This window comes from Saccoglossus kowalevskii, chromosome 19, assembly GCF_978046115.1.
Source record: "Saccoglossus kowalevskii chromosome 19, keSacKowa6.1, whole genome shotgun sequence".
In the NCBI taxonomy this organism is placed as follows: domain Eukaryota; kingdom Metazoa; phylum Hemichordata; class Enteropneusta; family Harrimaniidae; genus Saccoglossus; species Saccoglossus kowalevskii.
The window spans coordinates 28,388,029-28,406,514 of record NC_140659.1 but is presented as its reverse complement, the minus strand read 5'-3'; the positions used below and the strand labels follow the sequence as shown (position 1 = coordinate 28,406,514).

At 35.2% G+C, this 18,486-nt stretch overlaps 1 protein-coding gene across 1 annotated transcript in view; it reads right to left on the bottom strand.

Moving 5' to 3' along the window:
* Positions 1–18,155, bottom strand: part of LOC100377666 (synaptotagmin-15-like) — an 82,439-nt gene extending 64,284 nt beyond the window's left edge. Inside the window, exon 1 of the mRNA XM_006813986.3 lies at positions 17,866–18,155. Coding sequence (XP_006814049.1) covers positions 17,866–17,968 — 103 coding nt within the window. The 5' untranslated portion in view covers positions 17,969–18,155. The remainder of the gene's footprint in view (positions 1–17,865) is intronic.
* Between the last annotated feature and the right edge of the window lie 331 nt (positions 18,156–18,486).

Below are 18,486 nucleotides of genomic sequence, written 5' to 3'. Positions count from 1 at the left end.
AGATGCATGAAAGACGCGCGTCGAACGTCTGCCGCAAATATCGAACGATTTGATTTTGAACTAGAATTTCTTTATTTCGTAGCTTACATTGACCGGCCGATCTTCGACAGAGGAATATTGCTTCCGAATACCCTTACTTAATCGAAATTGCCTATCATCAAATGTGGACAGCACATTATTAAGCATGGAAATGTCCCCGAAATACTTTCGCGTTTGTCGAATCCCACGCGATGTTTGACGCGACTACGACGCTATGACCTTTGTTTGTCCTGTTTTTACGTTCGATTTCACGCATAACGCGTGATTCTCGCAGTGAACGGAAATTTGCTCTCAATTATTGGTGCAGTAAATCACCAATTAAACAAAAATGTTTCACTCTGCCCATGTTGAATTGTCGAAGTGAATGATGTCTGCTGTACGTCACTAAATTCAGATTAGGTCTTGCCGCAATAGCCGCTAGGTGGCGCTGTGTGATTAAAAATCCTACAGCCGCCGCATTATGTCATATAATGCATTCAGTAGAATACGAAGTCAACATATGCTCGACACAGCAAACTAATTGTAACCCTTAGTGCCACAACATTCGAATTACAAATTACGGCGAAATCAAGAGCCTTTGTAAGGGACCTACGCGTTGAAGCATGTCTACGTGGCTTGGCATAGTCTAGACTAGATCTCAATATTAGTACAAGCACTATACATTGCCATCTGATGCATACATGTAATTACTGGGAACAGTAAATAACACTTGGCAAAATTGACTCGCCGTATTCTACTATATATTACGTAATAGCGATATAGTTATGTCGGTTTCCACGTCAACTATACGATACTGCCCTCATTATTTTTTTTTTACAAATTCATGGACAGGATACGATGCGCGTTATTGTGTTCTTGAAAGAAGCTTTATTAATTCATCTACAAGTAACCAAAGTCATCACAATGCCATTTGTGTGGGCTTTTTCATAGGATGAAGAAAAAAAAAAAAAAACACCCAAGAGACAAATGCATGCATCATTCATGATCCTTTGAAGCGTTGCTATGTCAACGGCAATGCAGTGTAAATAATGCTTATTTTATTTATTTCTAGTTTGATTACTTTTGCACCAAAGAACAGTTTTCAGCTATGAAGTATAGTGAATTAGAAATAAACTACCAATTAAAGAGAGTTTGTCCCAGCACGACGTTCGACTAAGAGGTTTGTTTATGTATAAGTCTGTACGTGATATCGCACATGCCTGAAACAGGACAGAGTCTGAACATCTTTTAAAAATGCAATGGCAATGACACGAGTCATATGTGCTATTCCTCTTTTCATATTGGTCTGTTTTACCCGAACAACTTTAACATAATTAGGAAGATAGATTTGAATCTGCGTTTAAGTAAAACTTTGTTTTAAATAAATGTATATAGCGTATATATTTGTTTGAAGATTACAGTGTTAATGTATAGAAAGCTGTATGATGTAATTTATAATCTGATGATTCAGCGACAAACTCTTTGGCAAAACTGCCACAACATTTTTGACAAGTACGTTTTTTCTTCATCCTCGCCTTCATCCACCACCGTCGATCATCAGTTGGTCAGTGTTTCATCATGGCCTTTATTTTCACTTATTGTATTGAATCTGACACGCATGTTGTTAATTTATTGTCCCTGCTCATATACCTTTGTTTCTACAGCCGTTTCACATTGAAGGTCGTACTAATAATAACCGATGTTTACGATTGTTCTGACATATCAAAACCAAATATCAAAAAACCATGTACGAATTGCGTGAAAAACATTGACTACAATCACTATATATGACTAAACATTGATGTAGTGTATCAAACATGTCATCGATGATCATTATCGTATCAAACAATCATCGACATTAGATAGGGAAAGGGTTTGAACCATTGTTGACTGATATGGTGTTTTAATAGAATTTTACTTGTTAGCCAGTAAATATATATATATAGTGTACTTCGCAATATATTATTTGATAAAAGTCGAGCTATCTCAATACACTGCAAATTTATGGACGACCCCGTTTGACCATATGTGGAAAAACATGTTCCGTTTTTGGTTTAAGCTAGCGCTTCCGAAATAGTTTCTATTAGTTACGAATCGTAGCGAATATTTATTAATTTTTTTCGGAACTTTATATTGGCGACATGTTTTGAGATTTGAATACACTTGAATAATCTCCCGTCACATGAAAATGCGTGGAAAACTGTCTGGTGACTCGGTCTATTGGCGAAACAAAACCCACCTAGTAACTGTTAACGAACGTCTGATATGTGCGATGTGTCAGTATTAAAATATCAATCCACAGTGCAAGCGAGTTCAGAACAACGGCAGAAATGTGAACATCTACTGAAATATAACTGTAGCTCTGTATACTAGTATGCTAGAGTGAAACTTTTGTAAACCGGATATTTATTTGCTGCTTTTGGCCATACGTTTAGCACACTTTCACAAGTCCGTACACATCCGCTGTAAACTTGTTGGTCGCAGACAGATTAGTACACGTGAAAAATATGTCAGTTCAAATATCAGATGTCTGACTTAGGCTGCATGTAATTAGATACCACTGTTGCATTATGTTTTGCATATTTAATGTGGCTTGATAACACGATATCTGTTCACCATGGTTACATTTTCCGATGTAACAGACCTATCTATGCCTTGAAGATTGCCAGTCCATGCATTCATTGGGTGTGATTCATTTCGCCATTTTTTCGATACACGTCTAGTTTTTCTTTTAAACATTTGAAGTCATGACCCATGATTTTATCCATAAATTGTTATCAAACAATGTGGTGGTGTTATTCCAAGAAAATCTCAGGAATAAACGTTTTTTTTTCAATGAATAGCAATTGAGGTTGATCTAAACAGTTCCAGATTTTTGTGCAATTATTTGGTTTAATAAGACATGGTCTACATTTCCTTAGGCTTTTTGAACTATTATTTTATTTGATTCTGTATTTTGTTCTTTGCTCGAATATTTTCAGGCATGTATAATTAATCACTCTTAAAAACTAGTTACAATTGATGAGGGACAACATCTATTTCTTCGTGTGAAGAAATTGGAAACGTGATGAAAGTGAAAGTGCAAGCTAATATTAATATTAATAAGACATAACTTTAAAAAAATAATTGTTTAGAACGGACACAGTAAAGTGTAAAGTGCACATGTACAGCTATATAACTGCATTAAATATGCATAAACTTGATAGAATCAATTGTCTAACTAACTAACTGACAGACAAAGTAACAAAACCATCTTTCACTTGAACTAATTTATTATGCTTTAACGCAATTCAAAGATATTAGATTAAAAAATAAATTTAATGCGCCAATTGATGTAAAAACAAGCAGGGGTGTGATTTTTTTTTAAATTATGGATTATACAAATGACAAAAACTGTATTTGACACAGGACTTTTCACATAGGCGTAGTATTGACGATTGATTCAAGACGTGTCACATGACCTTATCAAATATGCATACATTGAATATAATGAATAAAATGCGAATCATACTTGAAAGTGATCTCATTATTAAAATCTAAAAAAAAATGTCACTTAATTTTATCATCATTCTGGAACGTAGACACAGTTTCAGATATTGTTTTTAATTTTTGACCAAAAGTTTGTCATTTCATATGGGGAGCAGCAAATTGTGCAAAATTATTTTGTAGATTGACAATGGCTGTCAAAGGGTAAGGAGTGTTTCACATATGCCGAATATTGTTTGTCAACATATGTCAATTTGTTAATACTTCTAATACTAATACTTATATAACAGTTGAGATACTGCCATAGTCAACAATGGTGATGTGCAATTAGACCAAAAATATTGGTTGTTTTTAATGGTTTTTCAGTACCAATCCAATAACACCAAATGGCGCATATGTAATAATAGACAAAATAACATATTGACGTCCGTACCTTAAGGTGTAGATAAATATTTCAGAGGTATTCATTTTTGGGGGGATTTAGTAGTAAATTAATGTGATTAAATTGTTAAAAGTGTGATTAAATTGTTTCAGAAAATGGCCAACCTACTTGATTTACAGGATGATAACAACTTCATGTTGTAACCCTGAAAATGACATGATATATCCAATAACCAGCTTCTTTAAAAACCTCTTCGACATCACCGTGAGTAATAAGTATGGGACTACAATCCAGTTATTTAATGATTAGCAGATACGTTTAAATTACATCTGAGTCATGTATTAATCATGCTATTTATCCTTAACTTAGTTAAGTAAGAATGTGTGTTGTATCAATAAATAGTCATTTATTTTTAACACCGTGATAGTATAACAAATAATCCAGTGTGCATCTACGGAAGGCTAATTCCCTAAGACTATTATGCAAGGGAAGCCATGTTTTCATTTCAGAACACATCTCGGAACATGTTACCGCGTACTTAAAGTAGCACGTACTTTTAACTCATTGATAAAGCCATCAGTTGGGAAAACGCTTATATACCCGCCTTACAAGTTGTGTCCACTCTACATATGTCTTCCGTAATCATTGGAATTTAAAGATGAATTTCTACATTAAATATTGTGAGAAAATTACAGAGGTCTTCTATTTTATATGCATATCAAACAACATATTATATCGCTTCTGACAATTAAACACCTAATAGCCAGACTTCCTTAGAAGTTTACTAATGATACTCAATATTTGAATGACGATACTCAAATATAGAATTACTGAAAATGTGCTGCATAAAGGTGGTAACGTGAATTTGAACATTATTAGGTATACATATACTATTAACCTAGCCATTCGAATCCGCGCTCGTGACTAGTCTACTCTCATGCGAATGGGTCGTGATCAATGAAGCAGTCCCATAAATTCCGACTAATCCTGGTTCGTCGCAATTGCCCCCGTTGATGACGCGTATACATGATCGATTGCGACGCTTTCTAAGTTAACAAAAATGCATTTAGTAATCGACATTTGCATGTGAGTGGCATACCAATTATTTATAGTACATTTTGCTAGCGTTTGTCTGCTTGTTTTTTTACGCTGCATACGAATTACATGCGAAATGGCCAGTTGCTGAAATATGGATTGTATCGATTTAGAGACTATATTACTTGTTTCTTGTTCAATGCTATTTGACCTAGAAAATAAATATACTTAATATGTATTACGGTCAGCCTTTTAAAGTCATATAATGCGGTTAAGCTGGGAAAGCGATGCATTATTGGTAATCGCTAGTTTCGCTAGCCTGCAGTACTGACAAATACTAATATGTGCTTTATAGGCACGAACAATGAAGAGGTATGGCATGGTGTAACAATTGATATTGAACACATATTTATGCTATGTGTGCTCACGACAATTGGTCAAACATTCATGTAGTACAATTTAGTTAATTCAGGGTTACTTGATGATTATGGCACATAAACTAATCACGCTCATGTGCCCTGTATCGTAACCATGTAACTATGATTTAACTTAATATACGTAATTTACATCTTTGGAAAGTGTCAACAAGTAATGAACACATATAGTCTTGCGCTGAACGCCTTGCGAGGTATCCCGGCTGCACAGTACGCGAGTGGGAACACACACGCAGAAACGCCAATCGGACGCGATTCTGATCGAGAATCTGTTTGAAATTGAAAGCACGCCACTCGGCCACGAGACGCCTCCCTGACAAAGATACCTATCACAGTACAGTTAAGTCGTAAAACAGGGACGTAACAAGATTAAACAATTCTATCTTAGCGAAGACGTATCTGATCCTCACGTAATGGTTTCAGTCCATACGGCAACCCAAGGGAGTTGTAATCTGCCTAACCAGCATGTAGATTTCATCGTCATGAACGTCATAGTAGATCACTGGCTTGTAATCCATTTCACTATTCGCATACCTTAGTATTGTGTGTACAATCATAATAAAAGTCTCAAGTATCAGGAGAGTAACTGATGAACAAACAATAATTAGTAATATGACACGGAGACAGATAATATTCGCCTGCTGGGATAATACATATTAACCACAACTATTAATCAACGAACAATGTATAGGGATAACCAACTCTATAGCAAAATAACCTCACAAGAATTATGATACATGCACTCGCACGTCTGCATTTGCATTACGTATTATATCGCCCGTATTTTTGGTAAATTGACCGTCTCTTTTTTGGAGATTTCCCGTTACAATGCATGACCTAACACATATCATTTATACGACAAAGTTGACGGCAATAATGGTGCTCACTCCAGCGAACAGTGTGAATTATTTTAACTGCAGTTTAAATCTGAAATGAATGGCGTGACTAATATTAGTTATAGCATTAACATATGTTACACGTTTTTTACATACGTGAACTTTCACCCCAATGCAATGCATGATTAACAATGAAATCATTCAGGGTATTGTGTGCTCCACTGAGGTGTGCAGTGAGCGCTTCCACTTGTACGGAGCGTTGTTTGGCAAAGAACGGTTGGACATTGGCGATTATACCTTAGCCTACTCGAATTCTAAGCGTTTTAAAGGGCGGTAGTCGTCACGCCGCACATGTGCAACATTTGCATTGATAAACATTGTTTGTTTTTTCACAATCCAATGCGCTTTCTAATGAAATCTTGAGTACGTGTTTTGCTCTGGACGCCACTTGCGCTAATTACCGCCGGCGACTCCTTCGATACCTTCCATACCTAATTAAAGCTTGGTAACCCCTAAGTTTGTATTGGTTGATGTGCGCTACACAGTTACTAGAAGACTTCTTTATATATATGAGAACCATATCTCGCGCATGCGCGGCGCGACGACTACTGCCCTTTAATTTATCATTCACCGCGTGGGTGTTAATACACAACGATACATAACATGTAAAAGTATTTTCAGTTTTTGCAGCAGTATTGATTCGCATAACGATGCCTTAAACCTTATTCCTAGTACGCACGTTAATTAGAAATGAACTTTTAAAACTATTATGAAAAAACTTCAACAAATCAAAGATATTTTAAATGCTAATTCGTAATGAAAGTTCCACGATTTGGAAGCAAACATGTTGTTTCATTTTTTGAGTGAAAAATATAATGTTTTTTGAATATATATAACATGACACGTCATAAATACTCTTCTGGTTACCATCGTATTGAAAGTGGGATTTAAGAGATGCATCTCACCTTTAAATTATACTATAAAATATTATATTTTCTCTATTTATTTACAGGAGACAATCACATATTTTAAAAGAATGATTTTCTAGAATATTCATCCCAGACCTAAATCTAGTTAAAAGTTACTCAAAGCTGTGATAGTGGACCGACGGCATAATGTCACTCGCTTCACCCATATAAAACATGACCATATGTTTTCATTGCCTGAACGCACTTGATCAGTCACTTTCTGTTTCGGCAGTACGCCGTTTCGGTTTTCAAGAACAATTTGCTACGTAATAAATAAATAAAAAAACACATCACCGCTCGAATCTCGGACCAAAACCCCTGCAGACATTTCCGACATCATACGAAATGAGATGATTTGTTGTGTGTAGATTACCGGTGCCTTCAGTGAAAAGGTCATAGCGCTCCTATTGCATTCTGGGATGTGTTATTCGTAATCAGTATATATCCCGAGGGCCCTAACAGCAATTTTTCGGATGTGCGTCACATTCACAGAATTCCACTTCCAGACATACTGCCAATGGTTCACGCTAATGCACTAAAATCGACTAAATGGAATAACTCGGCAAGCGAAATGATTGCATAGTCTCATTTCTCCCGATCCTCATTTATTTTTCATATTCACGAAACAAAAGAATAAATGCCTTTCAGACTTTTGGGAGTTAATGGCAATATATAACGCGTAGTGCAATAAATGTATGCTCTTAATATTTTAAACACACAGTGTAGTTATCGCTTACAACAAATACAACGTATGAACTGTATCTATCATTTGCATAATTTCATGGAGTGATATGCATGCATTCTGTCACGCTTATCACGAAGTGAACAACTCTTGATTGATTTCTCATTTAAGGAAAGCAATCAATGGAAGATGAAACAAAATCCCAGAAGGATGTATGCGATATTGAAACAAGGGCAGACAACCAACCTTATCACGCTGCACGTCAATGTTTATAGGACATCGGGGAAAACTCTTCTGGTGAATATGGAGATAGCGAAAACCCCCGAGTGACTCGCATATGCCGGTGTTCCTTTTGTGTCTCCGGAATAATTCACTGACAAATGGATTTATACATCTCATACTTCGATACTAGACATTGCTCTCGATTAATAATTGAGTTCGCCACGAGGAAGATAAATATTTTTCATTTTTTGAAAACGAAACATTGTACGAGTATGAATAATTTAAGAATACATCTTGTACACTGCAAGTAGGGACGTTTAGAGTGTTTTATTATTGCTTATATGGAAATAACCAATGCACTCCTCATATCATGTATGTCGAACTACGAAGTTCACGACTAAAAGAACAAACAACATTTTTCGAAATTATTGTTGACTGGCTTATGCTACTTATGCTATACTTAGGTGATAATACTTCGACAATAGCTGCTCGCTTCTCAAATGAAATGATGAAACAAATACACTAATTTATTCAAAACGTCACGGTCGTCGCGCTGCGTTGTGTTCAATGCGAGTCGCACGCGACGTTAACAACTCCTTATATTCCATTATTTGAACGCGCTCAGTACTATGATCACCACGTTTAACTATTGAATACTTTCAGGTATCATACAATGAGGTTCCCATGAGAACAGCTCAATTGTATCTCCTCGACTAGCCGAAGATCTGCATAAATATGGTTACATCATTATATTGCATTCTGAATATATTTCCCACTTAATATGCGAACTGCCAGGTTTTATGTTTGATTACTTAGGGTGGGTCGAGCGAGATAAGCAGGGAATAAGTTACGCTTGTTAGGACCACAAAGCCGTCGATTCAGTAATAAGCAAAGTAAAAAAAAAATTAGAAAAGCTTTACAGTAAAAACATTTTCGACTGGTAGGGCATATACTATCGTTAACCCCACGACCTGACACAACAGTCTCAAAGAACCCTGGTTTAACGCGCTTTTCATACACCGAAGAATGTGTCTATTTATGGAAACTATAACACTCACATCATCGCAGTGATGACATATACACTCGTCATGTTGAAGTCGCGAATATTAGTTCATCTAGAGATGTGTCTCTGTTGAAAAAAATCTGATCTCGTTGAATATGTCGTCGTGGTATAATCAAGTCTGTGTTCGACTGTTTTCACTTTTCAAGTGTGGAAAAATGATTTACAGCTAACACTTCTGTGCCCACTTCTGTCGGCACAAACCGCAGAACTGATCAAACGACATCCACAATATATTAAACGAATAGAGATAAAAACAAAGCGTGGGAAGAATTTAAAAATGAGTCAATGAATAATTATCTGGTTGGTTGTGATGAAAATAACTTCAAATTGAGCGTGAAGCGATTAATCCTAATTAATATCCCTCTCACTAATAAATCTATGGCTGCAATAATACTGATTTCCAAAAAATATTATTTTACGTTCACTACGAGTTCCCGTGTTATACATGAAATCAAACATAAAAAAACACGGCAAAAGTAATATGAGGGTATTTTCACGCCTAATTATTTAGTATACACATTTTATGGCGGTCAGTTTTGGTGAAATAAAGGTGTATCAACGCCATATTAACTGAATCGGCATTAATCTGTAACAAAAATCATCTTCGAATTAAATCATTCAACTCGCAGTGAAACGAAACTCACCTATTTTAAAGTTCCACGTTTAAATAGATGCAGAGATGGCGAGTGCGATTCATACATACGGCTATCGCTTATTCAATGTGGTCTTTAAATATCACCAACCGAGCGTAGGAGGACGGCATATGTTGAAATCAGTGTTTAACCAGGTGCCAGATATAACTGCAATTATAGCTGCGATAGTTAAATGAATAGATCGGAAGATTATGCAAGTTATGTGCTATGCTATAGTTAAGCTGGCATTAAACTGTCAATGACTAAGATTTTTTCCAGATACTTCATACATAATACGGTGAAGCATTTTCCAGACTCGTTTTAAGAGCCCGACGTATATGCGCTACTCGTTATATCATTATCTTGTAAACTGTGGTATTCTTTTGATAATATTTGAAACCAGCATCCACGTAAAAACGGCACTTTGTGACTCGTCACATTCAATTTAAATTACAGAAATATAAACGAATTTTAATATATTCAGTCACTGTACCTGTTACTTCGGCAGCCATAAATGTTCAGGGGAAATACTCATTCTATATTGCCACTCATTAAATATGCAGACAAATTTACATAAATGAATTTCCATCGTATAATGTAGTCGTTCTTCTTTTTATAAGAGACTTAAAGACACTATTAATGGTATATATCATTTGATTACAGGGACGACATTATTATTACTATTACCTGAACAATTTACTAAAACAAGCTAAACAAGTGCATAAATCCAAATCGCAACACTTACACACACCAAGCTATAAACAAATATGCTGAACTGAAAGTCTGCACGATAATTTTTTGTTTTGTTTACCAATAAATGTAAATCAGTATACTATACTGCGAAGCATTGTGCCATTCAAAAATCAAATATAACGTGCTACTATTGAATAGTGTCATATTTGTTTATGCACAACGATTAATGTTGATATCCTCGATTGAATGACACGATACACATGTTGTGTTAAGAACTATTATACATATGAAATTTCTGAAAATAATTTATAGAAATTCGGTAATAAAATATAAACGCATAATGATTATAAACCATCCCTACATATATAACGCTATAATTTATGTTATGATTGTTATGGATACAGTGACATCATTGATTCTCCTGATTATTTTTCGTGCGTTTTATTTCAGTGATTATACAATTAAATGAATAAGCCACGAGAAATATGTTTTCAACACAGACTGTTTGCGATACTAATATTTATCCCGGCCGTTTCAGTTTAACAAGCAAATATTCAGAGAATAAAGGACGAAGCACCGCCCATTATTGCATGTTAAAAATGACACTTTCAGAATTTGAGATGTTATGACGTCATAGCTTTAAAAGTATCACATGATAATATAAACCTCTATCAGCAAGTAAATTTGTTTCAACAAAACGCCCTCAAATTTAACGTAATTTGTTTAAATCTCCACAGCGTCATATTGAATTTGGAGTAAGGTCTGGACGCGAAACCGATTCATTTCAGTTTCGCCGAGAACGTTCATGAACAAACGACATCCAAATTATGCTGATGTAGTGTAATACTTATATACGTAATATATAAAACGCAGACATAGCTTGCTGTATAACAAATCAAAAGATTTATATTCAAATTGATAAAATAGAATATATTTAATACACCTTATTTATAGAATAGTTTAAGTTTTGTCGAAGATCCTTTTTAACCCTCTTCATATTTAAAGAACAACGGATATGGCCTAACTCGTCTGCAAAAAAATTTCATATAATATAATTGCTGAATTAAAAACATTACAGATTATAAAAAAAATGAAACACGGGTAAGGGTGTAAGACAAATCACACCGAATACGATTTGACAAATGACATTATATATCTATGGTATGGGCGCTCTTTATATTCAACTATAATATATAACGCCGTTATTCAGTTAAGGAAAATATATCTGTTAACTTTGTATGTACAGTTTAAACTTAATAAATTAATAACCCAAAACGACGGTTTGTTTACAATGTGTTTTGCAATTGTTGTCGGCTATTGTCCATCCAGCAGCAATAATAAGAACAGTTAGTAATTCTATTGCAATCCACGACGTAACGTCTACTGCATGTCTGACCATCGAAGCGGAAACTATTACTAGCCTTAGCGGTGATGCGGAAAAGAAGCAACAAGTGACTACTTCTTTGGCTTTGGTTATGTTGCGAGGGAGATAATTATAATATTGAAACGACTTCCTTTCGATTCTGTACACTACCTACATCACATGAATAAAATGTGAATTTCTCACATTTTGGTAAACAAGAGAATTTCATTTTAATATGAGCTAACAATGTTTATCCCGATCAAACAAAACTGAGTATAGATCTGTTTGACATAAGATTTATGTAATTGAAAATGCTCATGGACTTTAGATTAATAATAAGTAATTAAGAACCCATACGCTACTGCGGCGTTAATTACTTTAAGCAGAAAAGTACTATGTTTTTTTAATGCAGTAACAATATTTTAGTTCATGATAAACTAGTCAAAATCCAGCATGGATACTAATACGAAATGCATGTTACGCCTGTGCACATAAGCAGCTTATTAGGGTTTCAGATCGATTTCACTTATATTTAACGCAAACATTTGACGGTTAACTTTGCATGACCCTGTCTTAAAAAATACATTCGTGTACTGACTTCATGCCTAATGAAGCATTCAGAAGAGGCAACCACTGCATTCGCAGATGATGATGTTGGTCCATTTTATTTATAAATGCAATTTCCACAACGACCTCTCAGGTAGTATATTGCGCTTAATGTATTTTATAAAAGTGATGAATTAGTAGTGAATGACACTCCGGTGTAGAGTGCATATTATGGGTGTTGCATAACACTTCGCCGCGGAGTGCTTAGACGTATAACAAGCAGAGCTGGCATCTGTGAATAATGATACACACGGGACACACTATCTTGTTCGTGGTGTAATCGCGATATAATCATGGTGTAAATACGTCTCGTAAGGTAATTCAAATCTCGAGCCGTCGCCAGATTCAATCTATCATATCATTTGAAATATTAGATTGAAAATATGATAAACCAAAGTATGTAATGCCTATTACTAATACCAGTCTGATCACCACAGTTCGTTTCCCTCTTATGTTTATGTAGATTTCTACATTCTACGTTAATTTGAGACAAAATGTACGTAATTTTCTACCACCTACATCTTTTGATCAACATTTTATTTTTAAAATGGGAAACATTATGTGGGTGTATATTTTGTAAAAGTTGACTTTGGTTAAGTAAACTTCAGAAGAATATAAAACCTAAATATTCACATATACTCGAAACCTGATAAATACACATACTGTGATTGGATTTATCGCATCAGTACACCACACACCACTTGTATTCTACATGCATCACTGACTGTAACACACTACGCGTATGAATATCAAGGTAACGACAATACGAACTTCCTTTAAACTTCCTAGATGGCTGGCTTAAAGTGAAATCACGACAATTTACCGGCAATAAGGAACTGTATAGCGTACAACAAACGCTGTGAAACTACAACTTTTCAGTTGATTTAGTCGCAAAATCGAAACATACGTCATCAAATTGAATAAAAAAACACCGTTTTCTATTTTAAATAAATAGAAATAGTAAATAGAAAAATAAATACACAGCTTAATTCCCCTGGTGGCGTACACATTTCCCATCTACCGTATCAGTTAAACCCATTCTATAATAATGCACTTTAGTTAGATGTTGCTAGCGTTGTTCACTCTTTGTGGATGACAAATAGACGGATGAATAATCTACATATTAGTATTAGTATTTCGATGTGCAAACATCTAGACGAAATATATCGGCGTGAACGATGATTTAGTATTGACGGTAAAGCTTTCATGTCTCACAAATGACCCAACATGGCCTCATAGTTTCAAATATTGAAGCCTTTATTGACCCCATCGATTGAAGTTGAGTACATCACGTTTGTTTTCCCCGCTTACTTAGGATCGTATTTCAAACAAATGCAAACAGAGATTAAACTAAAAACCTTGTGAATGATGAAAAAATGATGCAGTATTATGAGCGCTCGACATCGATCAGGTTACATACAGTCAGCTCATTTTTATTCATCAAACTTACAAACAGTATGTCATCCGAATGGCAGTGGCGACAGAAACGTGTAAGTAATATACTATCATATGTCTTTTTTACATGGAGGTTTTCATCCACGTAACAAAGACTAGAGGACAAGCCCGGTGCTCAAAGGAGTGATAATTTAACTTGCTTAACAATGCGCCACGCGTAATATTCTACATGCATTTTTAATTCGACACGTTGTCATAGCAACAGGATGTTGGCAAATAATTGATCACATGATCGGTAAGTTTCCTATATATATACTATATCAGGGCTGTATTTTGTGTATGTGTCATTGATTACATCAATTAAAACATAAAAGCCGTAGAAATATACCTGAATGATATTTTCGCTTCACCAATGTTCATGACATTGTATGTTTCTATTCATATCTACGTGCAAAGAATTATATTCATTTTGTTGTTCTGCAACATAGATTTTGATTTGACGGCGGAGGTAAAAGAAATTGTCCCGAGGACGTCCGTTAATCACGCACAGATGCGTATTTGGTGGTATGGGTTATAATGAACCTACGTTATTATAGTTTAATATAGTATTATTATACTGCAGTATGGACTGTCCCACTCAAAACACACAACCTTTTTGATTCGCTTACCGCTCTATTATGACAATTTCAATGCAGGGACGTACTGTAATCACAATTTATGTTGTCCCCATAGCACTACCACCACTCAATGTGGTTCGCTCAATATGAAATTGTCGGTTAATTAAAATAATATTCAACTTGCGCAACCGGAAAAGGTTTCTATTATTCAGAAAGGTTGCACGTTGATCGTCTTTTTATAGATTTATTTAAGTAGGCAATTTATTTTCAGTGATATTACTGATCTTAGAGATTACGTGTAAATTGTCAAAGATTGAGAGAGGAAGATAATCTTTCCCTTCTGGACAGCAGAGAAAGAACTATTATAGAAATGGCATGAGGCATTATGTCGACACGATTGAATCAAATATCGCATCAGATAACGACAAACTCACTAAATTAATTCAACCCGAATCACTGATCACTGAATACGAGATGTGATTATCCAGAAAGAAAATGACGCTTTGGTACATATTGTATAGAGATTATCAAGAGATGGTGCTATTGTTATTACGTTTTTTTTCAATCTACTGGCTTCAGCCCATTATTTGATAAATTATACCACACAGATCACCCCAGACGTATTGATAGTCATGCCTTTTATCGATTCTGTCATTAACAAAGAGGGACCATCATCGTTACTGCTACATCCTGTTATCAATTTCACGTCTAATGTGATTGTCCCCTGGATATGACGTAAGAAGAGATTGTTTGTAGAACTTATACGTATCACATCACTAGACTTTCACGTAAGAAGATTTAGGAACTGATTGTTTAATTTAAGCGACAATAATTTGATTCTGTTTTTTCTTAATTTAATTTACCTTTAAATGGCATTGTCACATTTTGTCGTTTATTTATTTTCCATTAAACACTGGGTTGTTTCTGTATAATAATTTAATAAAAATATTCTTGACATTTAAAGATTTTATTTGTAGCTCCAATAAATCATAAGAAAACACATTGAGAACATAATTATGCTTAAACACATGATTACGTGTGGTAACGTGGCATTATTTATAAAATTCCACATACTACTCTGGATGCAATACACTGCATCAGGTCCAATATTCTAAAATACCAATCGATACCAATCGATAAAACTGCTATTCGATGCAGATCGATAATTATTTTGACAGTACAACGGTACCAATAACTGTTTGCTGTGTTTAAGTAAGTTTTTATTGTCCTATGATTGCAAGGAAATAAAATAAAATATAGTGCATGTTTCGCTTAGATGTAGGAATACACTATTCGATTGACGAAGTACAGTGCACTGTAATATTGTTCATGACTGTAAAACTGCACGTTGAGCAGCGTAATTACAGTACATGTAATATAATACGATAACGTATCCCAGGGAGATATTTCCAAACTAATCTTTTTTCTGATCAAAGACGTATTTCATTCTGTATAAAACATGAAATCGGTTGTAGCAGTCTGTGTGAAAGTTTCCCAATTGGCAATTGCAGCCTGGTATATAAAATGTTCCTTATAATATTAGTGTCTGGCGCTATTCACACGGAATAACTGCGTAGCGATGGTGACGATTTGTAGGTACATTAACCAGAACTTTTATAAACATCACTTTTATCAAACGAGCAATTTTGCATTTGGTATCTACAGGTATGGAATGCTTTATTATTGCTATCCCAGTTGATACAATTTGACCGCCTCTTATTTGACATGCTGTTATATATTATCCTACGAGTAATAGAATATGATTCATTCGGCACCACCCCTTAATATAGCTAACGTCAGATTTTTAGAACACAGGTCGTACGTGACTTTAAAGCACGTATACAAACAAACTGATATAATATAATAAATTAAACAGCGGATATTTCATTTAATAGTATAAAAAATACTGGATGAATTAGTATTAATATTATCAAAAAAGAAGTAGAAAGAATCAAGTAACAGATGTATTATATATAAAAGGTTATTTAATATGCTTTCACGCCAACGGCCCAATAAGCTTGGGAATACATTGACATATGAGTTTCTTGATCAAACGGGAATACTGCTACAAACTATTGCTCACGAAGTCATGGTCCCATAAGAACAATACGTGACCGCTGTAAATGACATTTGATATTGAAATCGGACAAATATCAATAATAAACTTAATTTATCCCTCGATGTGGACTGTTTATTTTACAAAATTGAATATATGATTACTGAGAAATATGTATAGATTTGAAAATTACACTTTTTATAATGATCTGTACTGATTCAAACGTGACTAATTACCTGGCTAGTAAAGTAGATTCCTCACACTGATGCATTGATTGTGATTAGTAGGTGTTGTGTCGTTTATTCTGCACAGTAATCGGCGTATGTAATAATCCTACGCATTTACGGGCTTCGATGTACATTGTAACAAATACATCTCTCATAATTCGACTCATATACAGACCGTATTTTATATTGTCAGTTGTTAGTGAACATATTTTGAATATATAGCAAATTTTGAAATATCGAAACTATTAAAAAAACTAGTTGATCTGAAATAACTACACATATATCGATCGAGATGAAGAAAGTCATTGCTGTGCGTTGTGTTTGCACCTTGAATTAAATACAATACCCCATCCACACATTGAGTTCGCCATGTTACGTATAGTGTTCAACATGGGAAAAGGGTTAAACCACTGTTGCATGTGTTCATATTTAATATTCCCGCAAACACGCAAGGGGGTGAATGCTAATAACGCTTTTGATCACATAAACAAATCATATCTAACCTATGTACTGAACCAAGCCAGGGCAATTGGTGTCAAACTCTGGCACTCAAGCGCTGAAATAGACTTGTATGTCGAATGACACGCCGTCCACGTACGTAGATCGGAGGTAATCAGCAATGTATTATCACGAAATAAAATAAAAGCTGTCATGTTTGTTTTTTGTCTGTTCTTGAATTGTATTGAGTGTGGCGTTCGTGCAGCTTTCGCCTTTTCGTTCAGTGAGACGTGAACAGTGTGTAGCATATCTTATTAGCAACTCTCATTTTTGAAGATTACCTGAAATTCGAGCAATTATTGATGTGCACTGTGCCCTGTAGCTAGAAATATAATTGGAAATGTACCTGCTATGAAAATTAAACGTCAACTTTAATTTGCTTCACTGGATTATATTCGCAATATAATGACAAAGTCTAGGTATCGCTTAAGACGTAATTGAACAAACAAGTCATCTGTGTGAAAAAATACCCTCCGTCGTGTATATGTACTTTTGTACAGCCCGGTTAATTGGATTGAACGAAACGGATATGTTCAACGTAAGCATTAGTATACTAAAGTGCGACCATACTAAATTACGACCGCAAGTCTTGATAGTTCTTTTAGATACAGATAGAGCAGGGATATATCATACAATAAAATTGAATACTCACAGGTTTCCATCTCCGCCTCCTGTGGGGCGTCATTCAGTTTATCCTCTTCCGATGTCTTGTCAGTCACGGCCATGGGCACAGTGGGATGCAAATTGGGCGACATGTCAGCCGAGTTGGTTCGTGTACAGCCACTATCCGCAGAGTAAAAGATTAAACGTAAGACCAGCAAACGATGCAAGTAGGTAAGTTACGGTGCACAGCACTCAGGTAGCTTTCCACTGTTCTTCTGCTCTCCTCATGTGTATGTGTGTGTGTGTGTCTGTGAACGGACTGAAATCCTACTCGGAATTGATGGCGTGCTTTCTAATGACGTCGAAGCTGCATTGTATTGTAGCAAGCAAAATGGTGGATCAATTATCCGAATGTCCAATGGCAACCCCCATAAAGTCTCACAGCTATTCAATATAGGTGCATACACGTTACATAGTAAGCTGTGCATTCCACGTAATTGAGTTTCCCTCTGTGTTGTTATCTTCGGGCTATGGTTATTTGAATGTAATGAAAAAGTAATATATTTTCTTTTGCCAGTAAATCAGTCTTCATACATAGGGAGATTCATGGCTGACCCTGTAACAATTGCATTGTAGAATGTCAAACTCAGTTTACGTCGTACAATGATTT